General features: G+C 41.7%; 1 protein-coding gene across 1 annotated transcript in view; it reads right to left on the bottom strand.

Moving 5' to 3' along the window:
• COL4A6 (collagen type IV alpha 6 chain) overlaps positions 1-22481 on the bottom strand; it is a 145429-nt gene that overhangs the window by 32313 nt on the left and 90635 nt on the right. Inside the window, exons 3-17 of the mRNA XM_068957534.1 lie at positions 22144-22278; positions 19742-19786; positions 14180-14296; positions 12402-12470; positions 11355-11390; positions 10382-10444; positions 9687-9722; positions 9477-9518; positions 8352-8444; positions 6216-6269; positions 4747-4806; positions 3783-3827; positions 2426-2479; positions 1022-1091; positions 185-295 (exon numbers count right to left, since the gene is read on the bottom strand). Coding sequence (XP_068813635.1) covers positions 185-295; positions 1022-1091; positions 2426-2479; positions 3783-3827; positions 4747-4806; positions 6216-6269; positions 8352-8444; positions 9477-9518; positions 9687-9722; positions 10382-10444; positions 11355-11390; positions 12402-12470; positions 14180-14296; positions 19742-19786; positions 22144-22278 — 1030 coding nt within the window. The remainder of the gene's footprint in view (positions 1-184; positions 296-1021; positions 1092-2425; positions 2480-3782; positions 3828-4746; positions 4807-6215; positions 6270-8351; positions 8445-9476; positions 9519-9686; positions 9723-10381; positions 10445-11354; positions 11391-12401; positions 12471-14179; positions 14297-19741; positions 19787-22143; positions 22279-22481) is intronic.

Raw genomic sequence — 22481 nt, 5'->3', positions numbered from 1 at the left:
CCCTGTCTGTCATCCCTGTCCCGTACCTCACACACAGACTGCAAATTAGCTACCTGAAGGAGAAGGGAGATGCTAGCTCCAACAAAGAGAAACCTTCAACACCTCCAGGCTGCTACCTGAAGCCCTATCAGCAACAAACACACAAAAAACAGCCTGCTAAGGACACTGTTAGCAGATGCTTTACCTTTTTCCAGGCCTGGAAACCCTGCAGCTCCTGGAAGGCCCGGTAAACCACTGACTCCTTCGTCTCCTGGAGGGCCAGGAATGCCTGGGGTCCCAGGGTCACCCGGGGCACCTATTGGTCAAATACAGATAAACAAGGGAAAAAACACATGACAAGTTCTGCTGACAGACAGTTCAGTCAACCATCTCAGTGGCCACTGGTCTCAGTGACAGCAAAGGCTGCAAATCCACTAGCAGTGAGCCTGTTAGTCCAAGTTAGTAATGATGGGAAAACTTCTTCCTGATCTGTTAGATATTGTTTCGAACTTGACTGCATATGAAGGAGGAAGAAGAGAGGACATACAATTTGTCTCCTCATTTTTATAGCTTCAGAGACTGTTCCCATCCAGGCCTGATTCAGTTGAGGCATTAATTAAGCTCCTTTTCTCAACAACATTATTACCATATTGAATGACAAATACTAACAGAATGGCATTCAGAGTCTCCATCTCCAAGAGACACAAGGAAGCCATTTTTTCTTCACAGGGAAGTAAGACAAGCAGGTAGCCTACATTGCCCCATGCTTGCCTACAGTCAGCCTCCCAGGCGCTAAACAGGTCATTCCACCCAGAAACATATCCTGCAAACTGCAAATGGAGGGTTTACTGTAAACTCTGAAGCTAAATACATGGGACCAAATGTATCTGTATGCTAACAATACAGAACTGAAGGGAAGTATAACAAGGGATGGGTTACACCCAATTCACAGTGTGGAAAAGTGATAAAATACAGCAACAAGAAAACTTGGATGAGAAAAAGTGCTTTAAAAATAGTTCCAAAACAAAACGGAAATGAGTACCTGAAATGACTACACCTTCCCTGTCAATAACGATAGGAGGGCCTGGGGGACCGATGTCACCTAATTCACCCTGTAGAAGAAAACAGATTCACAGACCAATAGATCTTAAAGTTGGGAGGTAGGGGGAAGACTGCTTGGCATGAAACAGGCTGTACTGTGGTAGCAATGTCTGTGGTCATTCACTGGTGTAAGCATTATTTCTTGTCTTGGTGAAAAATTCACTTTTTACTTCTGCTTTCATGACCATCTGTAGTCATGACTATCATCTCTTCCTGTGGGATGAAACTAATGGCTGATAACATAGTATTTGCCATTATCTATCCTCTGAATGCATCCTGCTACCTCCGTAAGAAGCAGGGACATGTGCGTACCATGATTACTGGAGACCAGTTATCATACTGACCCACATCAGGTAGATCCCTTTTGTTCATCTTGCGGGGAAAGTGAAAGAGCTGCTACAAATACACACACTTTTGAAGTACTCATCACTGCAGTTATCTGGTGCCTTTGAGCCCTGAATTTTAATAACAGAAGCTTTCAGAGAATTGCTGGATTCCTCCATAAACTCTGTCAAGTGTAACAAGTGAGTTGTGACAAACTGCAGTATCATTCCTGCCTCTCACTCTAACACAGAATCAGATCTTGTTTAATATAGGAACTGCAAAATCTGATTTTTGTCCCAATCCCCAGCAGATTTATATTACAAACACCATGCAGTCTCCGAGGGAGTGATCACTTTATTGCTTCTTCCAGTAACACTACTCTGTGCATAAACTGGGACTACCTCTTCCATGTCCTCTGCACAAAAAAGCCTGTCAGTGCTTGCATTTCTCATGCCTGCCAACCATATACTGGTCTTGGTGGCAGATTACAAGCGCTTTTCACAATAAAATACTACCCTACCATTTTGGCCAATGATCCGCTCAATTTCCAAACCAAATACGGCTGTTACGCATTGCTTATCTCTAGTAGGAGGAATACAGGGATGAGCTGGACCCGCTTTTTTCAGACTTGTCAATACGTGTAAAGCTGAGATCCAAGACTTCAGGTAGCCTTAGCAAATATCTTCCACGTTCACCTAGTTCCATGTAATACTGCCTCACCTCTCCAGGAAATATGGCATTGGTGTAGGGATAAAGGAGACAGGAGAGACTACATATACAGTTGTAAGCCATGAAGTTACTTGACTGAATGTTGCAGAGGTATTAAAATATCTGAGTTTTTCATAATTCAGCAACCATTCATGTTTATCCCTACCAATAAAGCAAACGAGGAACCAAAACACACCGAAAATTACAATGATACAGAGGTAGAAAAAAAAAAAAAAAAGAGATTTGATTGGAGCAATGACACTTATATGTCATTACAAAAGCAGTGCTTTAGTATTTCCATATGAGAATTTACCTTCATGCCTTCCACTCCATCACGTCCAGGGTAGCCTGGAATACCTGGATGACCCTGTAAAGCCACATGTGGGAGCACTGTTATACAGTGAAACAATAGGGCAGTGGTGTTATTTGTTAGCTGAGACATCTACAGTGCCTGCACTGGAATCCCAGACCCAATCCATTGTCCTATGAAACATCTGCTGAAGAAATAAAGAAAGAGAAAACTGATGACATAAATTTGTCAGCATCCTTATAGTCTGCAAAACACCTGAGGTGCTTTAGGCCTCCTTGTGCTGGAAAGATAGTGAGAACTTGTGAGCAGGCATAAGGGCACGCACTTCAGGAGGGCACCTTGGAGCTTGCAGAACCACAGATGCTTGAGGAGTGAGGGATTTGGAATGTCGTTTTCCTTGTCCCTCAGCCTTTCCCCTCCACTCTGTTCCCTCTCCACTGGGAACCCATACTGGCACCCAAACATTTAAAATGATGCTAGGAGATACATCTCTCCAGCTATTCATTTTCTCAGCAGCATTCCCAGGGCCACCAAAAACTCCCCTTCTGAGTGTGAAGACTGAAAATCCACACCAAGGTGATGTGTTGTTCTCTACTGGGTAATACATTGCATCTGGCCCAGAATGGATTGTAAGACCCGCTGCCACTGCAGACAAAATAAGATGTTCCAAGAGCTTTGGAGCGAGAAGCCTTAATTTTAAACCTTGTGATTCTGAATTCTTGGACAGTTGTAAGCCCCAATACAGACTATACGTGGTATTGTTCAGAAACCTGACATAAAGGGCTTATTTTTATCATATAATTTTAACATACAGATATGAATTAGAGTATACTGATACCATCACCTACAGTGTATCTTGAAAAAGACACACACCATAAAACAAGATATATGAGAAAGTGACTGAACTCCAGGCTGTTAACATTATGGAAAGGCAAATAAAAATTGTGTGGCTGAAGGCTGTTTTTTTGAACAACTTGCACCGCTGCATCTGCAAGTGGAAGTGTTTTAACATGTGTTCAGCCACTTGATCACCTGGCCATTTCCACTTGGGGCTCTACATAAAGGCAGCCCAAAAGGGGAAAACTGAGAGAGCTGATTGTTCCACGAGGGAATGTACAATTTCCAGTCTGTGCATGTGGTCCTCTGAGCATGTCGGGATAACCAGAAAAACAGAGAGTTAAAGGGAACTAGAATTTTAAGTGGACTTTCTAGCTAGCTTTCACTACTTTTACAGGGCAGACGTTTTCGTTCACCAGAGGAGAATTTGGAATCTTTAGGTGAATATGTTAGTAGATCTTAAGTAGTTAGATGGCTTCTGTAATTGCTAGAAGCATAGCCAAAATTAAAAGAACATTTTTACCTTTCTCCCTGGAATCCCATCAGATCCATCCAGTCCCAGCAGTCCCTAAAACAGCAAAAAATATTAGGTATTACTTAACTTTCAGAAGCTTCATCTCAGTCTGTTCTTATTTTATCAGGCTCCACAAAGTGAAAAGGTAGAACTTTGAAAAGGAGAAGCCACTGATTTTATATACCTTACAAATACTAGGAACCATCACTGAATGAATTCAGCAGAGTAAGTGATAAAATAACTCATTTCTTATTTAGTCATGGTCCTGCTAACCAGCATTTCAAGTTAAGTAAATCTTGGCGTCTTACCAGAAAGGTAGGTAGGTAGTTTGTAACTACAAAGCCATGAAACTAAAGAGTAGACAAATACTTTCTATCTTGACAATTTGCTGTGCACATACAGAACAGAATGCCTTGGTCTTCCTGTTGTGTATGAGCATCAGGTCTCTGCAGGGTCAGGGTGGTCTGAAAAATCTCTCCATGACCAGCATGGGACTGAGCATGCTGTTAACTCCCACCCTCACTGTCCAGTTGGTCTATATTGCCAGCTTGCCTGTTTCTTTCCCAAATACCTACCTGTGTTTTCTCCTGGCTGGTTCTCCCTAAAGGCTCTGGCAAAGCCAGACTTTAGCCATGCTATCTTTATTTGGAACACCTACAAACTTCCTTTCTGTGAAGTCTTCAAAACACCTGGAAAAATACAAGCCCTGCAGTATCAAGGCTCTACTAATTATTTCTGCATGATTTTCTTGGACTGCCTTGTCTGTACTCATCTTTCATCCCACCTTTAGCCTGAGCCTTTACTGAGACAAGAACGACCGGTTGGTTCTGTTGCTGTATGGCAGCAGCTACTATGGGGCCAAATCCTACGGCTGAGGTACCTACATGCCTTGGGAACACTTCCATTGATGAAAATTCCACTTCATGCAACTATTTGGAGAATACGGATTTAAGGACTTTAAAAAAGTACCTACCCTGCCACCTGGCAAGCCAGGGACACCCTTTTCTCCTTTTTCTCCAATACCTCCAAAGCCCTGAGGAAAAAAATCAACATTAAATCTGTGATCTGTCTGGAACTGAATAGCACAACCCTAAGACAGGATGAGCACAAACGTGTTAATGTAAACAGCACAAGAGAGACATAAGGGGAAATGACCAATTCTGCTGGACCTCTTTTGCCCCAGAAAGAAAACCCAACCCAAAGAGAGCTGTTAGTATGTGTAGTACACTGTCTTCCCCATTCCCCATGACTCCCACCCATTTAGGGCATGGTACAATGCAAGTAACTCCCTGCCATGAAGAGCAAAGTCCTGCCACTGCCACTCTGTATCACATTTCCCATTTAAAAGTGATTTCTAATCTCATCTCTTAACAGCAGCGGCTCAATCCAGGGCTCAAAGCACCATTTTTCATTTCTAAAGCCTAAGAATGACATTAAAACAACATTTTCATGCTCAACATTTGGAAATGTTTGGTGATTTTCCCAGTCAGCAAGAAGTATCGAATCCAGAGATAGAACACCAGACTTCAATTTCAGTGAGAGTTACAGTAGTTAAGCAATTTTCAGGCTTCAATCTTGAAATATCTAATGCCTGTGGTTAGGTTCACACATATGTTCAAATCCACCAGCTTCAATGGGCCTCTTGTGACGTATAAAGTTAAACATGTGCATAACGGAATATGCCCAGAAAAGCTAATAAACAAATTATGTTTCACATACAGGTTTTTCTTGCACGCCATTCTACTGAGCACATCTGTATATTGAAGAAACCAATAAATAATTTATCTTATTGGTCAGAAGTTCCACAAAACATTTACTCATAAACTCCATAAACTCATTTAATAAGAACCTGTGTTTACAAAAGGTTATAAGCTGGGAAATAGCTCCCTGGAATCCAGAGATAAACTGCTGTTATTCTTAAAACAGAGAAGAAGCTACACATTCCTGCATCTATGAGTACTAATGTTAAACAGTCCATTTTAAAACTGTGTGTATATAGACAGATAGAGAGACAGATAGATATGCATGTGCATTACAACTTCAAAGAAAGTAAGAAAGAAGTATGTTTAAACATAATTAGAGGAAAAAATTGTTTTTTAAAAATATATGGAGCTCACTATGGGAAATCAAGAAACACTGCCATCAAGTGGCTATGTAAGCGTTAAGTCTATTTACAAGTTTCCTCTGCAAACTGTAGATTAAATGCACTGAAATGACTCTTGCTTTGTAATATTTGTAGTAGGACAGTAGTACCTTTTTTCTATTTCCAGGATAAAGGACAACAAATTATATACTCATGGAGAAATCCTGTGCAGTTTCATATCAGATTTTAAAAGTACTTTGGTGCCTAAAAGTTGCTGAAAAATTCTGTGAGCTATCCAAAGGCTGTTGAAGCACCTAGTCTTTATTAGGCAAATATTAAAAACTGTCCTCCATCCTCACCGGCAGGCCAGGCAATCCTTCTTCTCCAGGGAATCCTTGAGGGCCTGGCTCACCCTGCCAAGGGGAAGAGTTAAACACAATAAATGATCGTACTCATGAAAGTAATCACAGAATTACAGAATGGTTGAGGTTGGCAGGGACCTCTGGAGATCATCTAGTCCAACCCCCCTGCTCAAGCACGGTCACCTAGAGCACGTTGCCCAGGACTGAGTCCAGACGGCTTTTGAGTGTCTCCAGCGAAGGAGACTCCGCAACCTCTCTGGGCAACCGGCCCCAGGGCTCAGTCACCCTCACGGGAAAGAAGTTGTTCCTCATGCTCAGACAGAACTTCCTGTGTTTCTGTTTGTGCCTGTTGCCGCTCATCCTATTGCTGGGCACCACCGAGAACGATCTGGCCCCATCCTCTTGACCACCCTCCCTTCCAGATACCTATGCACATTGATCAGATCCCCCCGCAGCCTTCTCTTCTCCAGGCTAAACAGGCCCAGCGCTCTCTCCCCTTTCCTCATAGGAGAGATGTTCCAGTCCCCTCATCATCTTTGTAGCCCTCCGCTGGACTCTCTCCAGCAGTGCCATGTCTCTCTTGGACTGGGGAGCCCAGAATTGGACACAGTACTCCAGCTGTGGCCTCACCAGGGCTAAGGAGAGAGGGAGGACCACCTCCCTCGACCTCCTGGCAACGCTCTTCCTAATGCACCCCAAGATACCATTGGCCTTCTTGGCCACAAGGGCACATTGCTGCCTCATGGTCAACTTGTTGTCTACCAGGACTCCTAGGTCCTTCTCCGCAGAGCTGTTTTTCAGCAGGTTAGCCCTCAGCCTGTACTGGTGCCTGGGGTTCTTCCTCCCCAGGTGCAGGACTCCGCACTTGCCTTGGTTGAATTTCAGGAGGTTCCTCTCCGCCCAGCTCTCCAGCCTGTCCAGGTCCCTCGGAATGGCAGCACAGCCTTCTGGTGTGTCAGCCACTCCCCCCAGTGTAGTATCATCAGCAAACTTGCTGAGGGTGCACTCTGTCCCTTCATCCAAGTCATCGATGAATACGTTGAACAAGACTGGACCCAGTACTGACTCCTGGGGAATACGGCTAGCTACAGGCCTCCAACCAGACTCTGCGCCACCGACCACAACCCTAATACTTGCTGCAATCACCTATCATGCTCCTGACTCCTAAAGCAAGGTCTTGTGATTTATTCAGCAGCATGTATACTTCATTTGTGTCTTGTCACATGCCAGATACAGTGTTGCAGCACAAAGCCAGAGCATGCAACAGATTGTTTGTGGCCACTTCCCACAGCTTCAAAGACTACTTGGGAACTGTTGTTCTACCGTCCCCCTTTGCTGGAAGGCGAACCAGAAGCATTTCACATCCTCACCTAGGGAATTTGAACATGCAAGAATACTTCATGGAAAACAGTAAAATAAACATGATGAAAATGCATCATGTATCCACAATCCTGCTTACATGTTCAAGAGCAAGCCGAAAGGAATGGCACTAAAGTTCGAGTCTAAGAACACACCAGTGTAACTCCACCAAGTATGACAACATCTCCCATGACTAATGCAAGGGTCTAGGCAAGCTCAGACTCGGTTCTCAAACTAGCCATCTGTCTGGGTCCCAGATTAATTCAGTATGTTTAAAATTCACGTGTGTAAGAGAATCAAGATCCATACAGCTTTTACAGAAATACTGATAAATACTCCATAAATGCCTGGACAACACAATAAACGAGACGAATCTGATTATTTCTCAGTAGTATGTATCATAATGAAAACAAAAGAGATGAAGCTTCGCTTTTTCTTATTTATTTTTCCAAGAGGATTAGGTTTTCTGCTTGGATTCACACAGTTTCACAGTTCACAGGTCCAACAGAAACAAACTGCAGCTCATTCATTTTTAGGAGTAAAGATGAAAATATTTAAATGGCTTTAAAAGTCCTCCTTCTAAGAGGTATGAATTCTCCAAGTGCTCCACACCAATCTGGGCTAAGAATGTTTTTATTCAAAAGCTGTCTGGGCATTTAAACTAGTGCAGAAAATGACTATGACTTGTGAATATAACAGTCCTCACTGTTCAGCAACTTTATTAGGCCTCTGTAGCAAGGGGAGGGGGAGAGTCTGTAAACTGAATTTACGAACCTTTTCTCCTTGCTTCCCTTTTGGGAATCCCATGAATTCAAGTATTCCAGTGGATGGTGGGGGACCTGGAGGGCCAGGTAGTCCTACATCACCCTGTAGGCAAAAGAAGTAGCTCTTAACATAGACAGAACATGCTTGCTTTCCTGTGAAAGTTGCTTCTGATTCGGGAAATTGCCACTCTAATTATACCCTGCATATGTAACTTCTGTGTGTCTGAAGGCCGGCACAGGAATTTAGTCATGAAAATCAAAAGGTTCGGACTGAAAATTAACATGAACAAAATTCATTAAAGCTGTTTAAGAGGAACTGTGGAGATAAAACATAGAAAGAAAAAAAAGAAGGATGAGCTTTTGAATCAACAGAAAAACTCTGTAAACAAAGAAAACTCCAGAAAAACTTTGGGGCAAAAAAGAAGGAGGCAAGAGACAACTAGAAAGATATCAACATAACTGATATAAAACATCAAGAAATAATTAACACAAGATGATGTGTCAAGAGAGGCAGGAAAATGTCCTGGCTTATAGCAAGGTCCTCTCCTTCGTTACAAATGGAATGTGTAGAATGCTGAGAATTGATTTTAACAGCAGCAGACTCAAGCTCCAAACTGAGAACACCAAGAAGTCCCACTACGCTAGTGTAAATCGTCACATAGTCTGCAGGGCACCTGTTTAGGACAGCGAGAATGTAAAATTACACGTCAGTTGACTCAAAGGCAAACAGAGTAAGTCAGTAGAAAAATTCTGAAACACAAACAAAGTCAGTAAAAAATTTAATAAAAGAGGTAAGGGCAAAAGAAACTGAAAGAGAGATCTCAAAGAAGTCAAAGGACCTTATGTCTGGATGGACATCAGAATACTGAGCTGCAGAGAGACTTCTTTTCCTTTCATCCAGGAAAAACTCCCATCCCTTTCTTTGTACAACAACAAATAAGGAACCAGCAAAAATCTTCAGTATTTGTACTGTCACTCAATCCAAAAGCAGAAAAGAAGAAGAAAAAGAAGAAAATGCTAGAATTAAGCCATCTTCCAGGGGGGTCTAGCTTTGATAGAACATTATCTAAAACATATATGGAGAACTATGGAGTATTATTTCCCACCATTTCCTAACAGAACAGGTTTCACCTACCTTTTCTCCTTTCTCTCCTTGAAAGCCTAATCCCATGTTACCCTAGGGGAAAAAATAGTGATGAACAACCAACCACAACAACAGCATCACTATCATCTAGGGCCAAAACCCTGACCCCCCCCCCCCCCCCCCCAAAAAAAAAAAAAAAAAAAACCCCACCTCTCAACAACAATCAGATGTGGAAAGGAGAAAGAAAGGGTAGGTACTTACTTTTGGACCTGGTGGTCCAGGGGGACCCATTGGACCCTAAGGGTGAACAAGATCAAAATTTTATTTCTTTTAAGTAGGATGAACACAATAGAAGCAATATTTGGATCTGCAACAATAGCTCACCTCTCATCTCCTCTCCCCAAAGCAAAAGTACTGCACTTTAAGTGTATCTTTAAGTTTTTACAAGTATGATAGGCAGCATGCCTGTTTAACCTTTGTCACTGAGGTTAATTAAAAGCAAATCTCAATTTAAAAGCAACAAACATTTCAAAGTAGGCCTTTTTTAGCTCTGCCCAGTGGAAACTCTCTTCTAGTATCTTGAAAATTATTCATCAGCATGTTTCATGATGACAAAGGCTCCAAACATGCAGAGGTCAGCATATTCCCTTTAGTCCTGAGACTAGGAAGTGCTCGGAATAGTAAAGTCAAGCGTTTGTGGGACGGCACGTTACAGCCTTGCAGCAGCTCTCATTCATAACTGCTGCTCTGACCACTGCTCCGGAGAGGAACTTTCACTCTTGCGACCAGCTAAAATTTTCAGTTCAAGTATTCTACATTTAAAGTCAAATGTGTATAAACCTTTTAGATGCACACAGACTTTTGCTCCTTGTTGTGACATAAATATAGGCAAGGATGGAAAATTGACAATGTTTTGAACTGTTCTATCAACAAGTGCAACAGTCAAAGTCTCTTACCTGCAAACCTGGCAAACCTATAGGGCCTACAGAACCTGTTGGACCTGGAAAACCTTTTGGGCCCTGTAAGAAGAAGTTTTAAATTTTAACCCTTTTTGTCACATTTTCTGTCAGTAGTCAGTGTTCTCATCTGCACTCCATTGGCTTCTAATCTCAGTTAACTTCAATAGTCAAGAAAACAAAAATTTTTTTCATGTCAAGCATACCAAATCAAAATCATTTTGTTCACTCGAGAGGCTCGTGTAAGGTAGCAAGTATCTTGGACAAGCTATTGAGTACTTTTCTACCCATCAGCTACAAAAGGAGTTGTGAGGGTACTCACCATCTTAAGAGACTCAATGCTTAGAAAGCCATGGAACCAGTATACTAGACATTTCTTTCCAAAAGTTGCTAGATGTAACACAATAACAAGGCTAAGAGATTTTCCCTAGTTTGCATTTTGTAAAGTTTTTTTTTGCATAATATAAATTTGTCAGGGACAAAATTCCGCTGACAATGTCCCTTCAAATCCTTCAATGGTTGGAAAGCAATTGCAAGGAACACAGGAGAACTACAGAATGTGTAGGGCTTACCTCACCAAACCCGACAAAGAGAAAATGAGTTTCAGAAAACATAAACAATATCCCCTGATTACGTATGCCAATTTAAATTCTGTAACAATCTATTTGATATTATTAGATTTACTTTGAAAGTCAAAGTTACAGAGATCATTGATTTTAAAAGGGAAAACAGAACAGGTACTAGCAAAAAAATCATTTCCTCTACCATAATTTAGATCCATTCATACCCCTGGAAAACTTGGGGTTTACTCATGCTACTGGTATCATATGTGCAAATACACGACCCACTAATTTGCAAGGTGTCCTTGAGAACCAACACAAGCAAATAATTTACACAAGTCAAGTGACGAGAAAAATTACCTACTTAATACAATATTCCTGAAAACCATTATTCCCCAAATGAAATAACTTACAGAAATTCCATCCAACCCAGGAAGACCATTTTCTCCCTAAAAATTACAAATACCTTGGTGAAAAATATACATTATTTTAACAAAATATAAATGACATTAAAATTTTTAGAAATAGAAAAATTTGCTCTTTGCTAATATTAGATCAAGTGTACATGGGAAAATATTTTGACACCTCTTCTTTCTTATTTAAACTAGGCAATGCAGAGATTCCAAAACAGGAAACAGAGACCATCTTTCCATAGTTTGTATCATCTGTGTAGGAAATAAAATTACAGATATGATACAGAAATTTCAGTGTAAGTTCCTTATTAAACAAAGAGAGTAAAATATTGACTTCACCATCGTATCTGATGGAACGCTATGAGTGGGATATGATGTTTAAATCCAGAATATAACTGATTACTTACTAGTGCCTCCCAGCGCAAAAAACACCAGGAGGCATTTGGGATCTCACAGTAGGAGAAATCTTGGCAAGCACTTGAGTGTTACTGGGCTGTTATTTCAATAGGCTTAGCACATGTGAGGATGCCAGTTACAGGAAAGCTCTGAGTATAGCTGAAGGCCCCTTCCTTTGCTACATCTGCAAGCTCTGAGTATAGCTGAAGGCCCCTTCCTTTGCTACATCTGCATCTAGAAACACGTATGCTACTTCACACAAGATAGGACAAGCTTACAAGAAATACCCTACATCCACTGTTTGACATTGACAGGGTGCTAGCTCTCCAGGAACAGATCAAGGACTAGTAACTATATACTAAACAGCAACATCATGAGCATTGTCCCATGCGTACTTGCATCCTACTACGGGACGAACAAAATGTGTCAGTACTGCAAAAACTAAGCAATTCCACGTTCGGAAAGTATTCTGCTTTGTCGTTAATGAAGGTATGGCCTTTTTCACAGCTCTGCATTCAGACATACCCAAGCTATCCACATCTAGCATCGTGAGCAATCCAACCTGCAGCATCAGCCCTGCAACTTCCACACTGCAGGACATCAAAGTGTTTTCTTGCGAGGTATTTTCCCCTATGTGACGACAAATCTTACCTTCATTCCTTTAAGGCTGCTTTGGGCAAAAAAAGGTTCTCCTTTAAGTCCTTTTGGGCCTGGACGACCCTGTTAAAAAATTAATGTTAAAAATAAATTTCCAGAAAAAATACATATTCCATTTTGAAAGAAATCATATTCAGTATAATGAACGAGGCAGTTTAACAGCTCCAGCAAGCTGCAAAAGTATTACTGCATCTTTGTCAAAGGAGCTGTGGTATTATGAGAACTTAAGACTTCCAGGGGCTTTGGAAAAACAAGGTTCTGCAAATATTTTCTTTGGTATTTTCCTGTTTATGTTAGATTTTCCTTTTATTTCAGGGCATCAAAACCTTTTAAGATCCTATCTGAATTTGTTTGACATGGTGTAACCCTTCTGTTCACATACACCTCTCTTTTGTAACACTGTAAATAAATGAATTTTATGTAGAGGAATATTTAAGGGGAAAACAAAGTGGTAGACTGCATGAATCTTCTGAAAAAGCTGTCACTATAATTCTACATTTGCCCAATTTATTTTAATCTTAACCATCCCATCCAATTATCTGAGGTGATTTCATTTAATTGCCAATTTAATTGAGAGGGGTTAGCTGATCCAAGCAGCTTTCCTTGCCAAAAATGTAATCCTACAAGCAATACAAAATAGAAATTTGAGCAGTAGGTATGACTAAATCAGTTACTTTAGAAAGCAGTACTTAAATTTGATCTTGTTGCTTAGGTATTTTCAACATCATATGAATTTCAAGTCTGGACAACATATAAAGATTTTTCCGTATAGTTTAGAAAGCTGAAACAAATGGCATTAGTCATATCTGCCAGCTGTACTTTCTTCCTTTTCTTCACGTAGTTGCAAAAGTTCCTCATACACGTAAAGGAGTTCCATTGCCTGTAGGATTAGTCACGTGACTTGTATTTATAAGATCAAGCTGCAGATATGAACCATCAAATACTTCTTGCTTTTGCTAGCAGACTGCAAAAATAACCCCATACTCTTATAAAAGGGTATAACTCTCAAAATAGCTAAGAATGGAGCTCTTGTAACTAATCCTACCCACTTAAAACAGGGTGTACAGTGTGAGCCGGCTACCTTCACATGCCTCTGTGGCAAATGGAGAAAAATTGTATATCCAAAAATCAGTTCATTCTGTAAGGTAGATGGGGAGAAGTGCTCTCGCCGCTCCGTGTACATGAGGAGTCCAGGTGAACAGACTAGACACCTTACTTTTAGGTGTCCAGGGCACATCAGATAAATCCCCAGTCTGGTAGGCTGGAAGTGCTTTCGAAACCAAAACATACACCTTGGAAACTAAATCCCAATGACAGTCATGGAGACTGAAGCGTTGGGCTAACTTGAGACCTGAAAGAAGGCATCCAATATTTGAATCACAGACTTGAGCATGTGACAACGTGTTGTTCTGAATCACCATCCACTAACTTGAAAGGTGCCAGGTGCCACTTTATGATCCTTTAAAGACTTTATTATTGTGATTGCTTCTCAGTTCGCTTGAATATTGCCAGTGACAATGGTGTATTGTGTATTTTGATATGGCAACATACTGACTTGATAGGACCTTCATTTTATCCTCGGAGGTTAAGGTTAACACGGTGAATTAGAGTAGAATTTCAATGAGAAAATGATACTGAGCTCTAACAATGCTGATAACCTTGTGGTTATTAGGGTTCTTCCCAAGTACTTGGGAGTTACTTTTCCACCAATGGCAAGAAAAGCAACTCTTGGCTTAGCGACTACAGAACACCGTATTCGCCTCGGGACCTACAGGTGGCCCAGGTATGCCAGGAAACCCATCTGATCCAGAAACACCAGGACTTCCAATGGTACCATTGCAGCCATCAATGCCAGGCAGACCTCTGGATCCAGGCTGGCCAGGGTGACCCTGTGTAAAAGGGAAAAAGAGAGTATGACTGACTGGAGGCATTTTGTTAGTAATACTGTCCCCAGAAAGCTGATATGGCAATGTAAAACAATGGAAACAGAACTCCCACTCAAGTCTGGTGTATGGCACACTGCAGTAAAACTAGCTTCTTCAGCCAGCGTCGTTTATCCTGCCTGAAGCCTAAATCCTAAAACATTGGCTTGATTTATTTATCTTTTTCTCCAAGGGATAATTTTATGAAGTACATGTATTGTGCATGAGCAGGTCCTGAAAGGACAATACTCATTCCACAGCAGTTTGAGCTATACGGCATACAACACAGTGTAAAACAGCACGCAAGGGTGCAAGACCCCTGTCACCATTAATGGAAGTTCCTCATGTGAAAACAAGGGAGAGGCAAGCTCAACAATACTGAGCATTTATAATACCAATCTAGTCAATGTTTCAGTGACTTCTCTTCCTCTCCAGTGTGGATTCTTTCCTTTAATAGTTCAACAGATGTTACAGCTGCAGCACCAGGCTGTTCAAGCAAAACAACTTTTCTCTTTATGTTAAACTTACCTTAAAAACTTAGGCAAAGCAACTGGGAGAAGGAGCTAATTAAACTAATTGCCTTTCAAAATACGTATGTGTAATGTTCAGTTAAGGATCAAACAGAGCAGAAAAGAATTGTACCTAATTCTGATTTTGCACCCTTTTTGCCCTGGTATAGCTCTACTAACTTCACTGGAGTTTATTTTGCATTCTAGTGGTGCGAAGAAGATCAAGTTCGAGCCTTGAGTTACTTTTTTTCAGTAACATATGGGTACGTGCCAGCAAAACACAGAAAGGCAAAACTGTCAGTCATTCTACCTGGCTATCACGCATTTCTTCACTCTACCTCTTTTCCACAGAATAAGCTTTGTGGCACTGAAAGGCAGCATTTTGTGGCAGCAAGAGCAATGAAACTTATGGACATAGTATCAGTAACTGACAGTTTTTGCTCTTGACACCTTGATCTTGAATCATTCCAGAAGTACTTCTGTTTGATCCCAAAGATTCATCTTTATGATATGGCATTAAACAAGTTATGACTCATATGACGAGAGTAAAAAACAAACAAGGATAAAATGGGGATAAAGCAGAACCTTAGCAGTCCTTCACGCTTCACACTTAAAACAAATCAGATTTGTGCTGCTAAAGGTCTTCTCAGTCTGAGACAATAGCATATGCTCGGACCAAATCCAATGAGAAATTTGCAGTAACGTAAAGCCTTTTATCCAAGGATGTTAAAATGCTTTGCAAATACGTGAAAATGCTATAATTTTCATTTCACGGATGAGAAGCTGGGGGCACAGAGTAGAAGAGTGACTTGCCCAAGGATGCAGAGCAACTTAGGCCATAAATATGTAAACACTCAAACTGATCAGCAGTCTCAGATGCTGCCAGAAGGGCCATCTCATGCTCCTGGCTGCTCAGTCTACCCCTTCCCTGTGCTGGCACAAGCACAGGGAGAGCAGGCGCGTCAAATCAGGAAATCAACACAGCTGAGAACTAACTATTTTGTTTCTTACTGGGGTTAGTTTTCAGTCAGATCAGTCCTTTGGTCCAGCTCATTCGGCAACCACATGGCAGTTTATGCCAATAAAACGGAGAGAATGGGAGAAAGCCCAGATCTCCATCAGACAGAAGTGTCTCTTTTGGATGAGCTTAAGTCAGTAAGGTGCAAATTAAACCAAAGAGAAGTAGGTCCGTACCTACCAGTGGTGAAGTAGTTCATCTGGACATGTACAAATTTGAGATTAAGCAAGGCCTCAGGACACTGAGTGACATCATCCCAAAGCATTAGCATCGGGCACGACCGCTTACATAGCAGCAGTTGCCAGGGTAATTAAAACCCATTGTGAAAATACTCACGTGTGGTGTGCAGGCAGGGACTTGCCAGGTCCAGGTAAGTGATATGTCAAGAGCCAGCCCATAGCAGGCAGCCGGGGGTGGGTCTCATGTCTTGGGAAAGGTCCTGGGTGAGTTCTCTTAACTCTTTGCCCAACATAGCCTCTAAGTGGCCCAAAGGACTCCAGTATCCTCTCACTGTGTGAGGGGGACACTGAGCACACAAGGAGGGGGTATAACTTATGGTGACCACAGCTATTTCTTATCTGCATTAAATGCATCTGTGGCCCTGTCTCTTAAACCCATGACATCCATGTCTGCAGTTCTAGGCCAAAGCATGAGGCAGACACAAACGCACACACAAACACACACATTACGTATGCCATCTCGTTTGCTTTAGGAAAAAACACAGGATTTCCTCCTTTCTGGCTAATCTGCAATCTGAATTTATGATGTTTTGTTTTAAGGGCCTTATCTGAGAAGATACTGAGCACCCACAGCTGACTTCCTTGCGAGTTGCAAGGTCTGCCGTTAATGAAGCTTTTCCCCAGGGATTTAAAACACTTATTGAAAGAGCTGTTTTGATTTGAAAAACAGTGGTTAATAGTTTCACTGCTCTCACCTCCTCTAATTCCTGTTTTGGCAGATGTGCCAATTCAGCACAAGCAGCTCAACTGACTAAGGTAGAAGACTGTTAGAGTCTTTACTTATGACAGGGCAGAATGATTAGTTTATAGATCAGAGCTAAAACACAGGCTTGAGAGATTGCTTGTGCTCTCTGTCCTTACAAAAGCAGACGTTCCTTGGGAGATAGATAAGGAAACTTGAACTGCTTAGTTAGACCCTCGCTTTATCTGACTCTTGCTTGTACACCAGCCCTGTGACCCCGAGGGGCCTCTTTTCTAAATCAAACAGGCTTAGCACAAAGGCGATCCCAACAGGAGAGCTCAACAAATATTTAAAAACAAGGAAACAAATGCAATCAAGGGTGAACAGAAAACTGATTTCATAAGCAGTTTCATGCATTGGTACAGAAAAGTGGCCATTTTACAGCCATTGTCAAGTGCCTGTATTTTCTCTGGAAGGACCATTAAATAGAGAACTTAGCCTTTCCACGCAGCTTTAGATTTCGTGGTGCACATCTCATTGAAACATTTCCTTCTAGAACACCTCGAACAGTTAATGAAACCTATATACGTCTCCTGGCTCCAGTTCCAGCCTTTGGCAGAGGTGTGCTTGAATGTTGTCCTTTGGGAAAAAATAAACTTCCTGAATAGGGCTAAGGATTTGAGGGTCTCTTCTACAGTGTGACGCAGATAGGCTAGCAATAAACACATGCTGCTGCTGTATTTACTAGGTCAAAGGGATTTGTCAGGCCAGCTGAAACAACATGATTTACTTGCCACCAGCATTCCCAGGGGAACTCTGCGGTACACCACTTCCCATAAGGTCAACAGTGGGATTCCCCTCTGAATCATGGCCTTGCAGTCTCTCGGCCATGAATAAAATATACCTGCCCACGCTAACGTGTATGCTCCAAAGACTCTCTCTTCATAGTGGGATGCTAATTCTTGTGCAGAGATAGCAATGTATTTTTACTTCTCTCTTACATGTACCAGCATACACAAGCTCTATCTCCCTTGCTCGGCATTTCACACATCCATATAATGTCTGGATGTTTGTATACATTTCACAACCAACCTAAGCTTCTCCTGAAATGCAACTAGCAAATGTACAAATATTTTCTCAATCAGTGGCATTTGCTATTTTCACCCTAGAAAGGAGATATTTAACACAAGGGCTAGAATGAAAATAATATGCATTAGTTTGCCTTCCATGCAGTTCTGACACAGGAAAGCCATGGTGGCAAACACTGTGCTGTTCATGAGCAGCAAAATCTGCCTCCTTCCCGCTCACCCACCTGCAGAATACCATAAAGCAGACAGAGCAGATCTGTATATGCTGGAGGCTTTGAATCCTTTCATCCACCTCCCCCCTACTCTCTCCTTGGAATGCCTCTCGCTGCCAACTACCTGGCAGTGGCTGTTGCCATCTCTCTCCCCTCCCCTTATTGTTGGGAATCTCCTTTCTCTAGAGCCTCATCTGAAAAAACACCCTGAGAACAGCATGTTCCCACAATGTGTTCAATTAAATTAAGTGTTATGGGAACAGCTTGTTCTCTTCAGAGCTGGAGAGTTGGCTGGTGGGAAAAGAAAAGAAAAAATAGCAGCACGGGAGTAGAGTGGGAGAGAAAACAGACAAGGATGACAGGAGGGGGAGAGAAGGACGGGGCCAGGAAGGAACTGGAATCGAGCAAGCCCATTCACAGGGCTAGCTGTGCATTTTAAGCCAATGTGTCAAAACAATTCAGTTTTTGATAGGAAAAGAAGTCAGAAAACAGTGCTCTACCCTTGGAGTTTTTGACCAGCTGAGGAGGTAGGGAAGACGGGAAAGAGCATGAGCATGGGCAGAAGGCACAAGGATAGAAAATGTCATCAAGAAACAAAAAAGAATTCTAACACAAGAAGGAGGAAGTGGAATGAGCTAAAAAGTGGAGAGGGAGCAAGGAAGTTTGGGGCAACTTATAAAGCAGCGCCAGCTAAACCTCCCCTGAAGTGACGTGTCTGGAAGACATCTTTGCAAGAATCACTGGGGAAAAGCAAAGCAAAGCAAACAGAGCCAGTCAAAATACTCTGGACACAAAATTTTTGGTATGGTATAGAAAACAATTGTCACTACAACTTCTAAGTTCTAAAGAAAGAAACAGACAAACAAAACAAAAAAAATCCTGATGATCAGGGATAGTAGTTACCTAGCGCTAGCATCCGGAAAATGCTGCAACTATCTCTCTTCTACTTAGGTATCCGAAAGGCTGAGACCTAAACCAGAACTAATTAGCACCTAGAGGGGAAGCAGAGAGTCTGAAGGGCATCAGCCCTCTTCACTGTTTTCTTCCACACTATAGGGAAAGAAGACTGAGGGAGACCTGATAACAGTTATCACACACAAGAAGGCTGCTACAGAGAAAAAGGGAATCATTTGTTCTCTGTGTCCATAATGAGTAAGGTAAGCATTAACAGGCTTAAATTGAGGAAAGAAAGATGCACGCTATACACTAGGAGAACTTCTGTCATTACAAGGTTCTCAGAACAGGTTATGTGAACGGACATTAAGAGCGGCCTGCAACACAGCAGACCCTGCCTGTTTGATTGATTGAGCTCCCCTCTAATTCACTAAGTCTAAGCTCCTAATGATTTTATGATATGGTGTTGTCTAGACATAATCCCAGAAGAAAACCTTACCAAAGATGCCGTAGATCCCCCTGTAACTCAGGCTTACTTCCTGGTGCTTCTTAACTTCCTGTCATCCCACAATAGGATCCCAACCCGCTACAAAACAACATGGGGCCACCAGGTAGACTAATGAAAATTGCCATTTCCCTCCAGAGAGGAGCAAGCCACTTTGCAAGACATATTTTGCATGGGCTGGCACAATCTCATTGCGCTTACATGCTTTGGCCTGTGACTAACATTCTGGTGACTGATATTCATATATTTACATAGGCAAACTCACTGGGATCCCATTGATGCCTTGAAATCCAGGAACTCCCATTGGGCCCTGAAGAAAAAAAGAATATTCATTACATTTCATTTTATCAGTCTATGTATTTCAGTAAGATACCTGTGAGATACTTTTTACACCAACACTCGCTGTCTTGGACTTTAGCTATGAACACCAAAAAGAGCAAACTACCTCATGCAGATTCTCTCTAACCTCAGGGGTCAGTGAAGATAGAAACTGAGCATCTGAGCTGGACTGGATGCCAAATGAGTGCTTCAGGAATGTTTTCATCAGGCAATTTAAAGGGAAAATATAATCTCCTACAGCACATCTGGGGAAAACAAGATGCCAGGAAAATAAACAGTCTAGTATAAGCTTAACTGCCAGCATCACGCTTGATCATCCAAGAGTTTCAACTATTCTTGTAAGTTCTCTGCCTGTACACCCAGATACCACTACCCGGAAATATGGAGGCCAGCTTCAGACTACCCTTGGCTGGGATTCAAACGAACACCACTTCGTTGGTTCTATTGTTCTGCTCTAAATAAAAGCAGAACAGGCCATGCGAGCAAAATACCCAACTTAAACGATAGCTATTGCTTTGGAAAGGTGAAGTATATTGCTTCCCTGAGAGATAAGGAGGTAGAACCTTACTGCATGCTGATATTGCATATGGATCCATTTCAATGTATAGAAACAGCAATTCTGGAGCAGATAAGGGATTCCTTCAGTGCAAGAAAACTGGTTCCAACACTGCCCTATTATTTTATTATTTCAATTACAGGTGCAAAATCACCAATGCTTGCATCAAGAAGAAAAAGTATCCACAACAGCAAATTTTGGCTCTAATCCTCAACAGTTAGAGGCCAGCTCCTATCCTGGGCTTCAGCCTCTTCCAAAATCTGGGTTTATTGATTTCAGTGGTATCTGCTAGAATTGTGGAAATGTTATCACCCATATCAGCAGTCAATCCTTGTCTTGAATCCTCTACTGCATCTCAGATTGATGCAACAATGTAGCAATGATCCACTGGCTACTGATGAAATAGGATCAAATCCCATTTTTAATGCTCTAGTCATCATTTTCAATTTACTTAGTTCTTGTCTTATGAGAAAAGGTGACTAGAACTACAACATGTTGACTGACATGAAATAAGGGGAGAGAATAAGCATGTAACTGCAGCATATGAAAGCACAAACAAGACAATTTTCATCTAGCTAGCTTACCTATCAGTAGCTGTAAAAACATGGCAAGATCAACTCTGCTCTGCTGGTCCTGGTTCCTAAACTAGCTGTCTTTTTCTTATTTTCACACTTCACCTGAGCATGCTGCATCAGGTAGACTGATCAGATGTTCTGGACAGTCACAGAATGCAGGCCCTCGTCCTGATGTCCCAGACTTCCTTCAGATTTCAGAAATGGGACACAGCACACAGGACTAGCTCTCAAGCCTCTGTCTTTGAAACATCCTTATTGTCCAACTGCATAGGCATGAGAATAGGAATCTCACCCCTGCTCTTGCATCAGACAATATCAGATTTCCCCATCATCTAATCCTATCTATAGCCCTTGTCAGGCTACATGATGGGAGCATATACCCCGCACTGGCTCATATAATGGGACATAATGTATGTGACCTATGCTGGGGATGAGTCCTCAGCATTTCACCCAAAAATCAGGTACCTCAAGATGCAAATAGATGCCTGGAATACAACGGGAACTTTTCTTAACATAAATTGTCCAAATGCATCCACTCTTTAGGACAGAAAGCATTTTTTCATACTTCCATTCATTCTTCTGCCCAACTCTGAACTCCGTCTTTGATATTTCTTTCCTAAGAAGAGGTGGCAGAACAAATCCTCATGGCATTACATCATTTCTGTATTTGCTATTCTGACCACTCTTAAACACTGGGTTCATTGACACCCACATCTTACGTGGAGTTCTTACATTTAATATGACATAGTTTATAGTATTCTTTCTATTATAAATAACTTTTCACCTGCCAAAACTGAATTTCAGGTGCTCCTGTGATGTCTATTCCCTTTCCTTTTCTAGAGACCAGCTCAGGAGTTTCTATATGGGAGCCAAGTCCATCTCCCTCTGAATGTACTATGATTAACACCCATCTATCTCTGGGCAGGTGAAGCAAAATACTCTACTTGTAAGAGCGATGCTCATTTGGCTGTCGCTCACCTAGCAGGATAGCTATAATGTACAGACTCTCACAAGCAGCTTTTGAGAACTGCATTCTCATTTCCAAATAAAAGCAGGGGAGTCTCTAGAGATATTAAATATTATTTTCTTGTTACCCAAGGACAGATAGGCCAAGATTATCTTTATTCATTCAAAAACATATACAAGGCCATAGAGCAATTGCAGGAAAAAAAACAGAAAAGCCCCTGTTGAACCTACCTTATCGCCTTTTTGTCCAGCTGGTCCAGGGGAGCCCACTGCTCCTCTCTCACCTTTTGCTCCTGTCAAACCTTCCGGTCCAGTAAATCCAGGAGCACCAATCGGTCCTTGAATCCCAATTGGTCCTGGTCGACCCTAATAAGCAAGAAGAAATAAGTCAACGTGCCAGTTCACAAACTCATTTTCGATTACTCCATCCACCTCTATCTTTAATATAATTTGATACCTCTGAGAGTACTGTTCTCAGGGTTGGAAAGATCTCCTAAAGGTTCTCCTGTACATTCTCAGGCAAAGAGAGATTGTAGAGTTATTTCTATTTCAGATAAGTCATGAGTAAT

Source organism: Struthio camelus, chromosome 11, assembly GCF_040807025.1.
Source record: "Struthio camelus isolate bStrCam1 chromosome 11, bStrCam1.hap1, whole genome shotgun sequence".
Lineage (NCBI taxonomy): Eukaryota > Metazoa > Chordata > Aves > Struthioniformes > Struthionidae > Struthio > Struthio camelus.
This window is presented reverse-complemented; position numbering and strand designations above follow the sequence as displayed.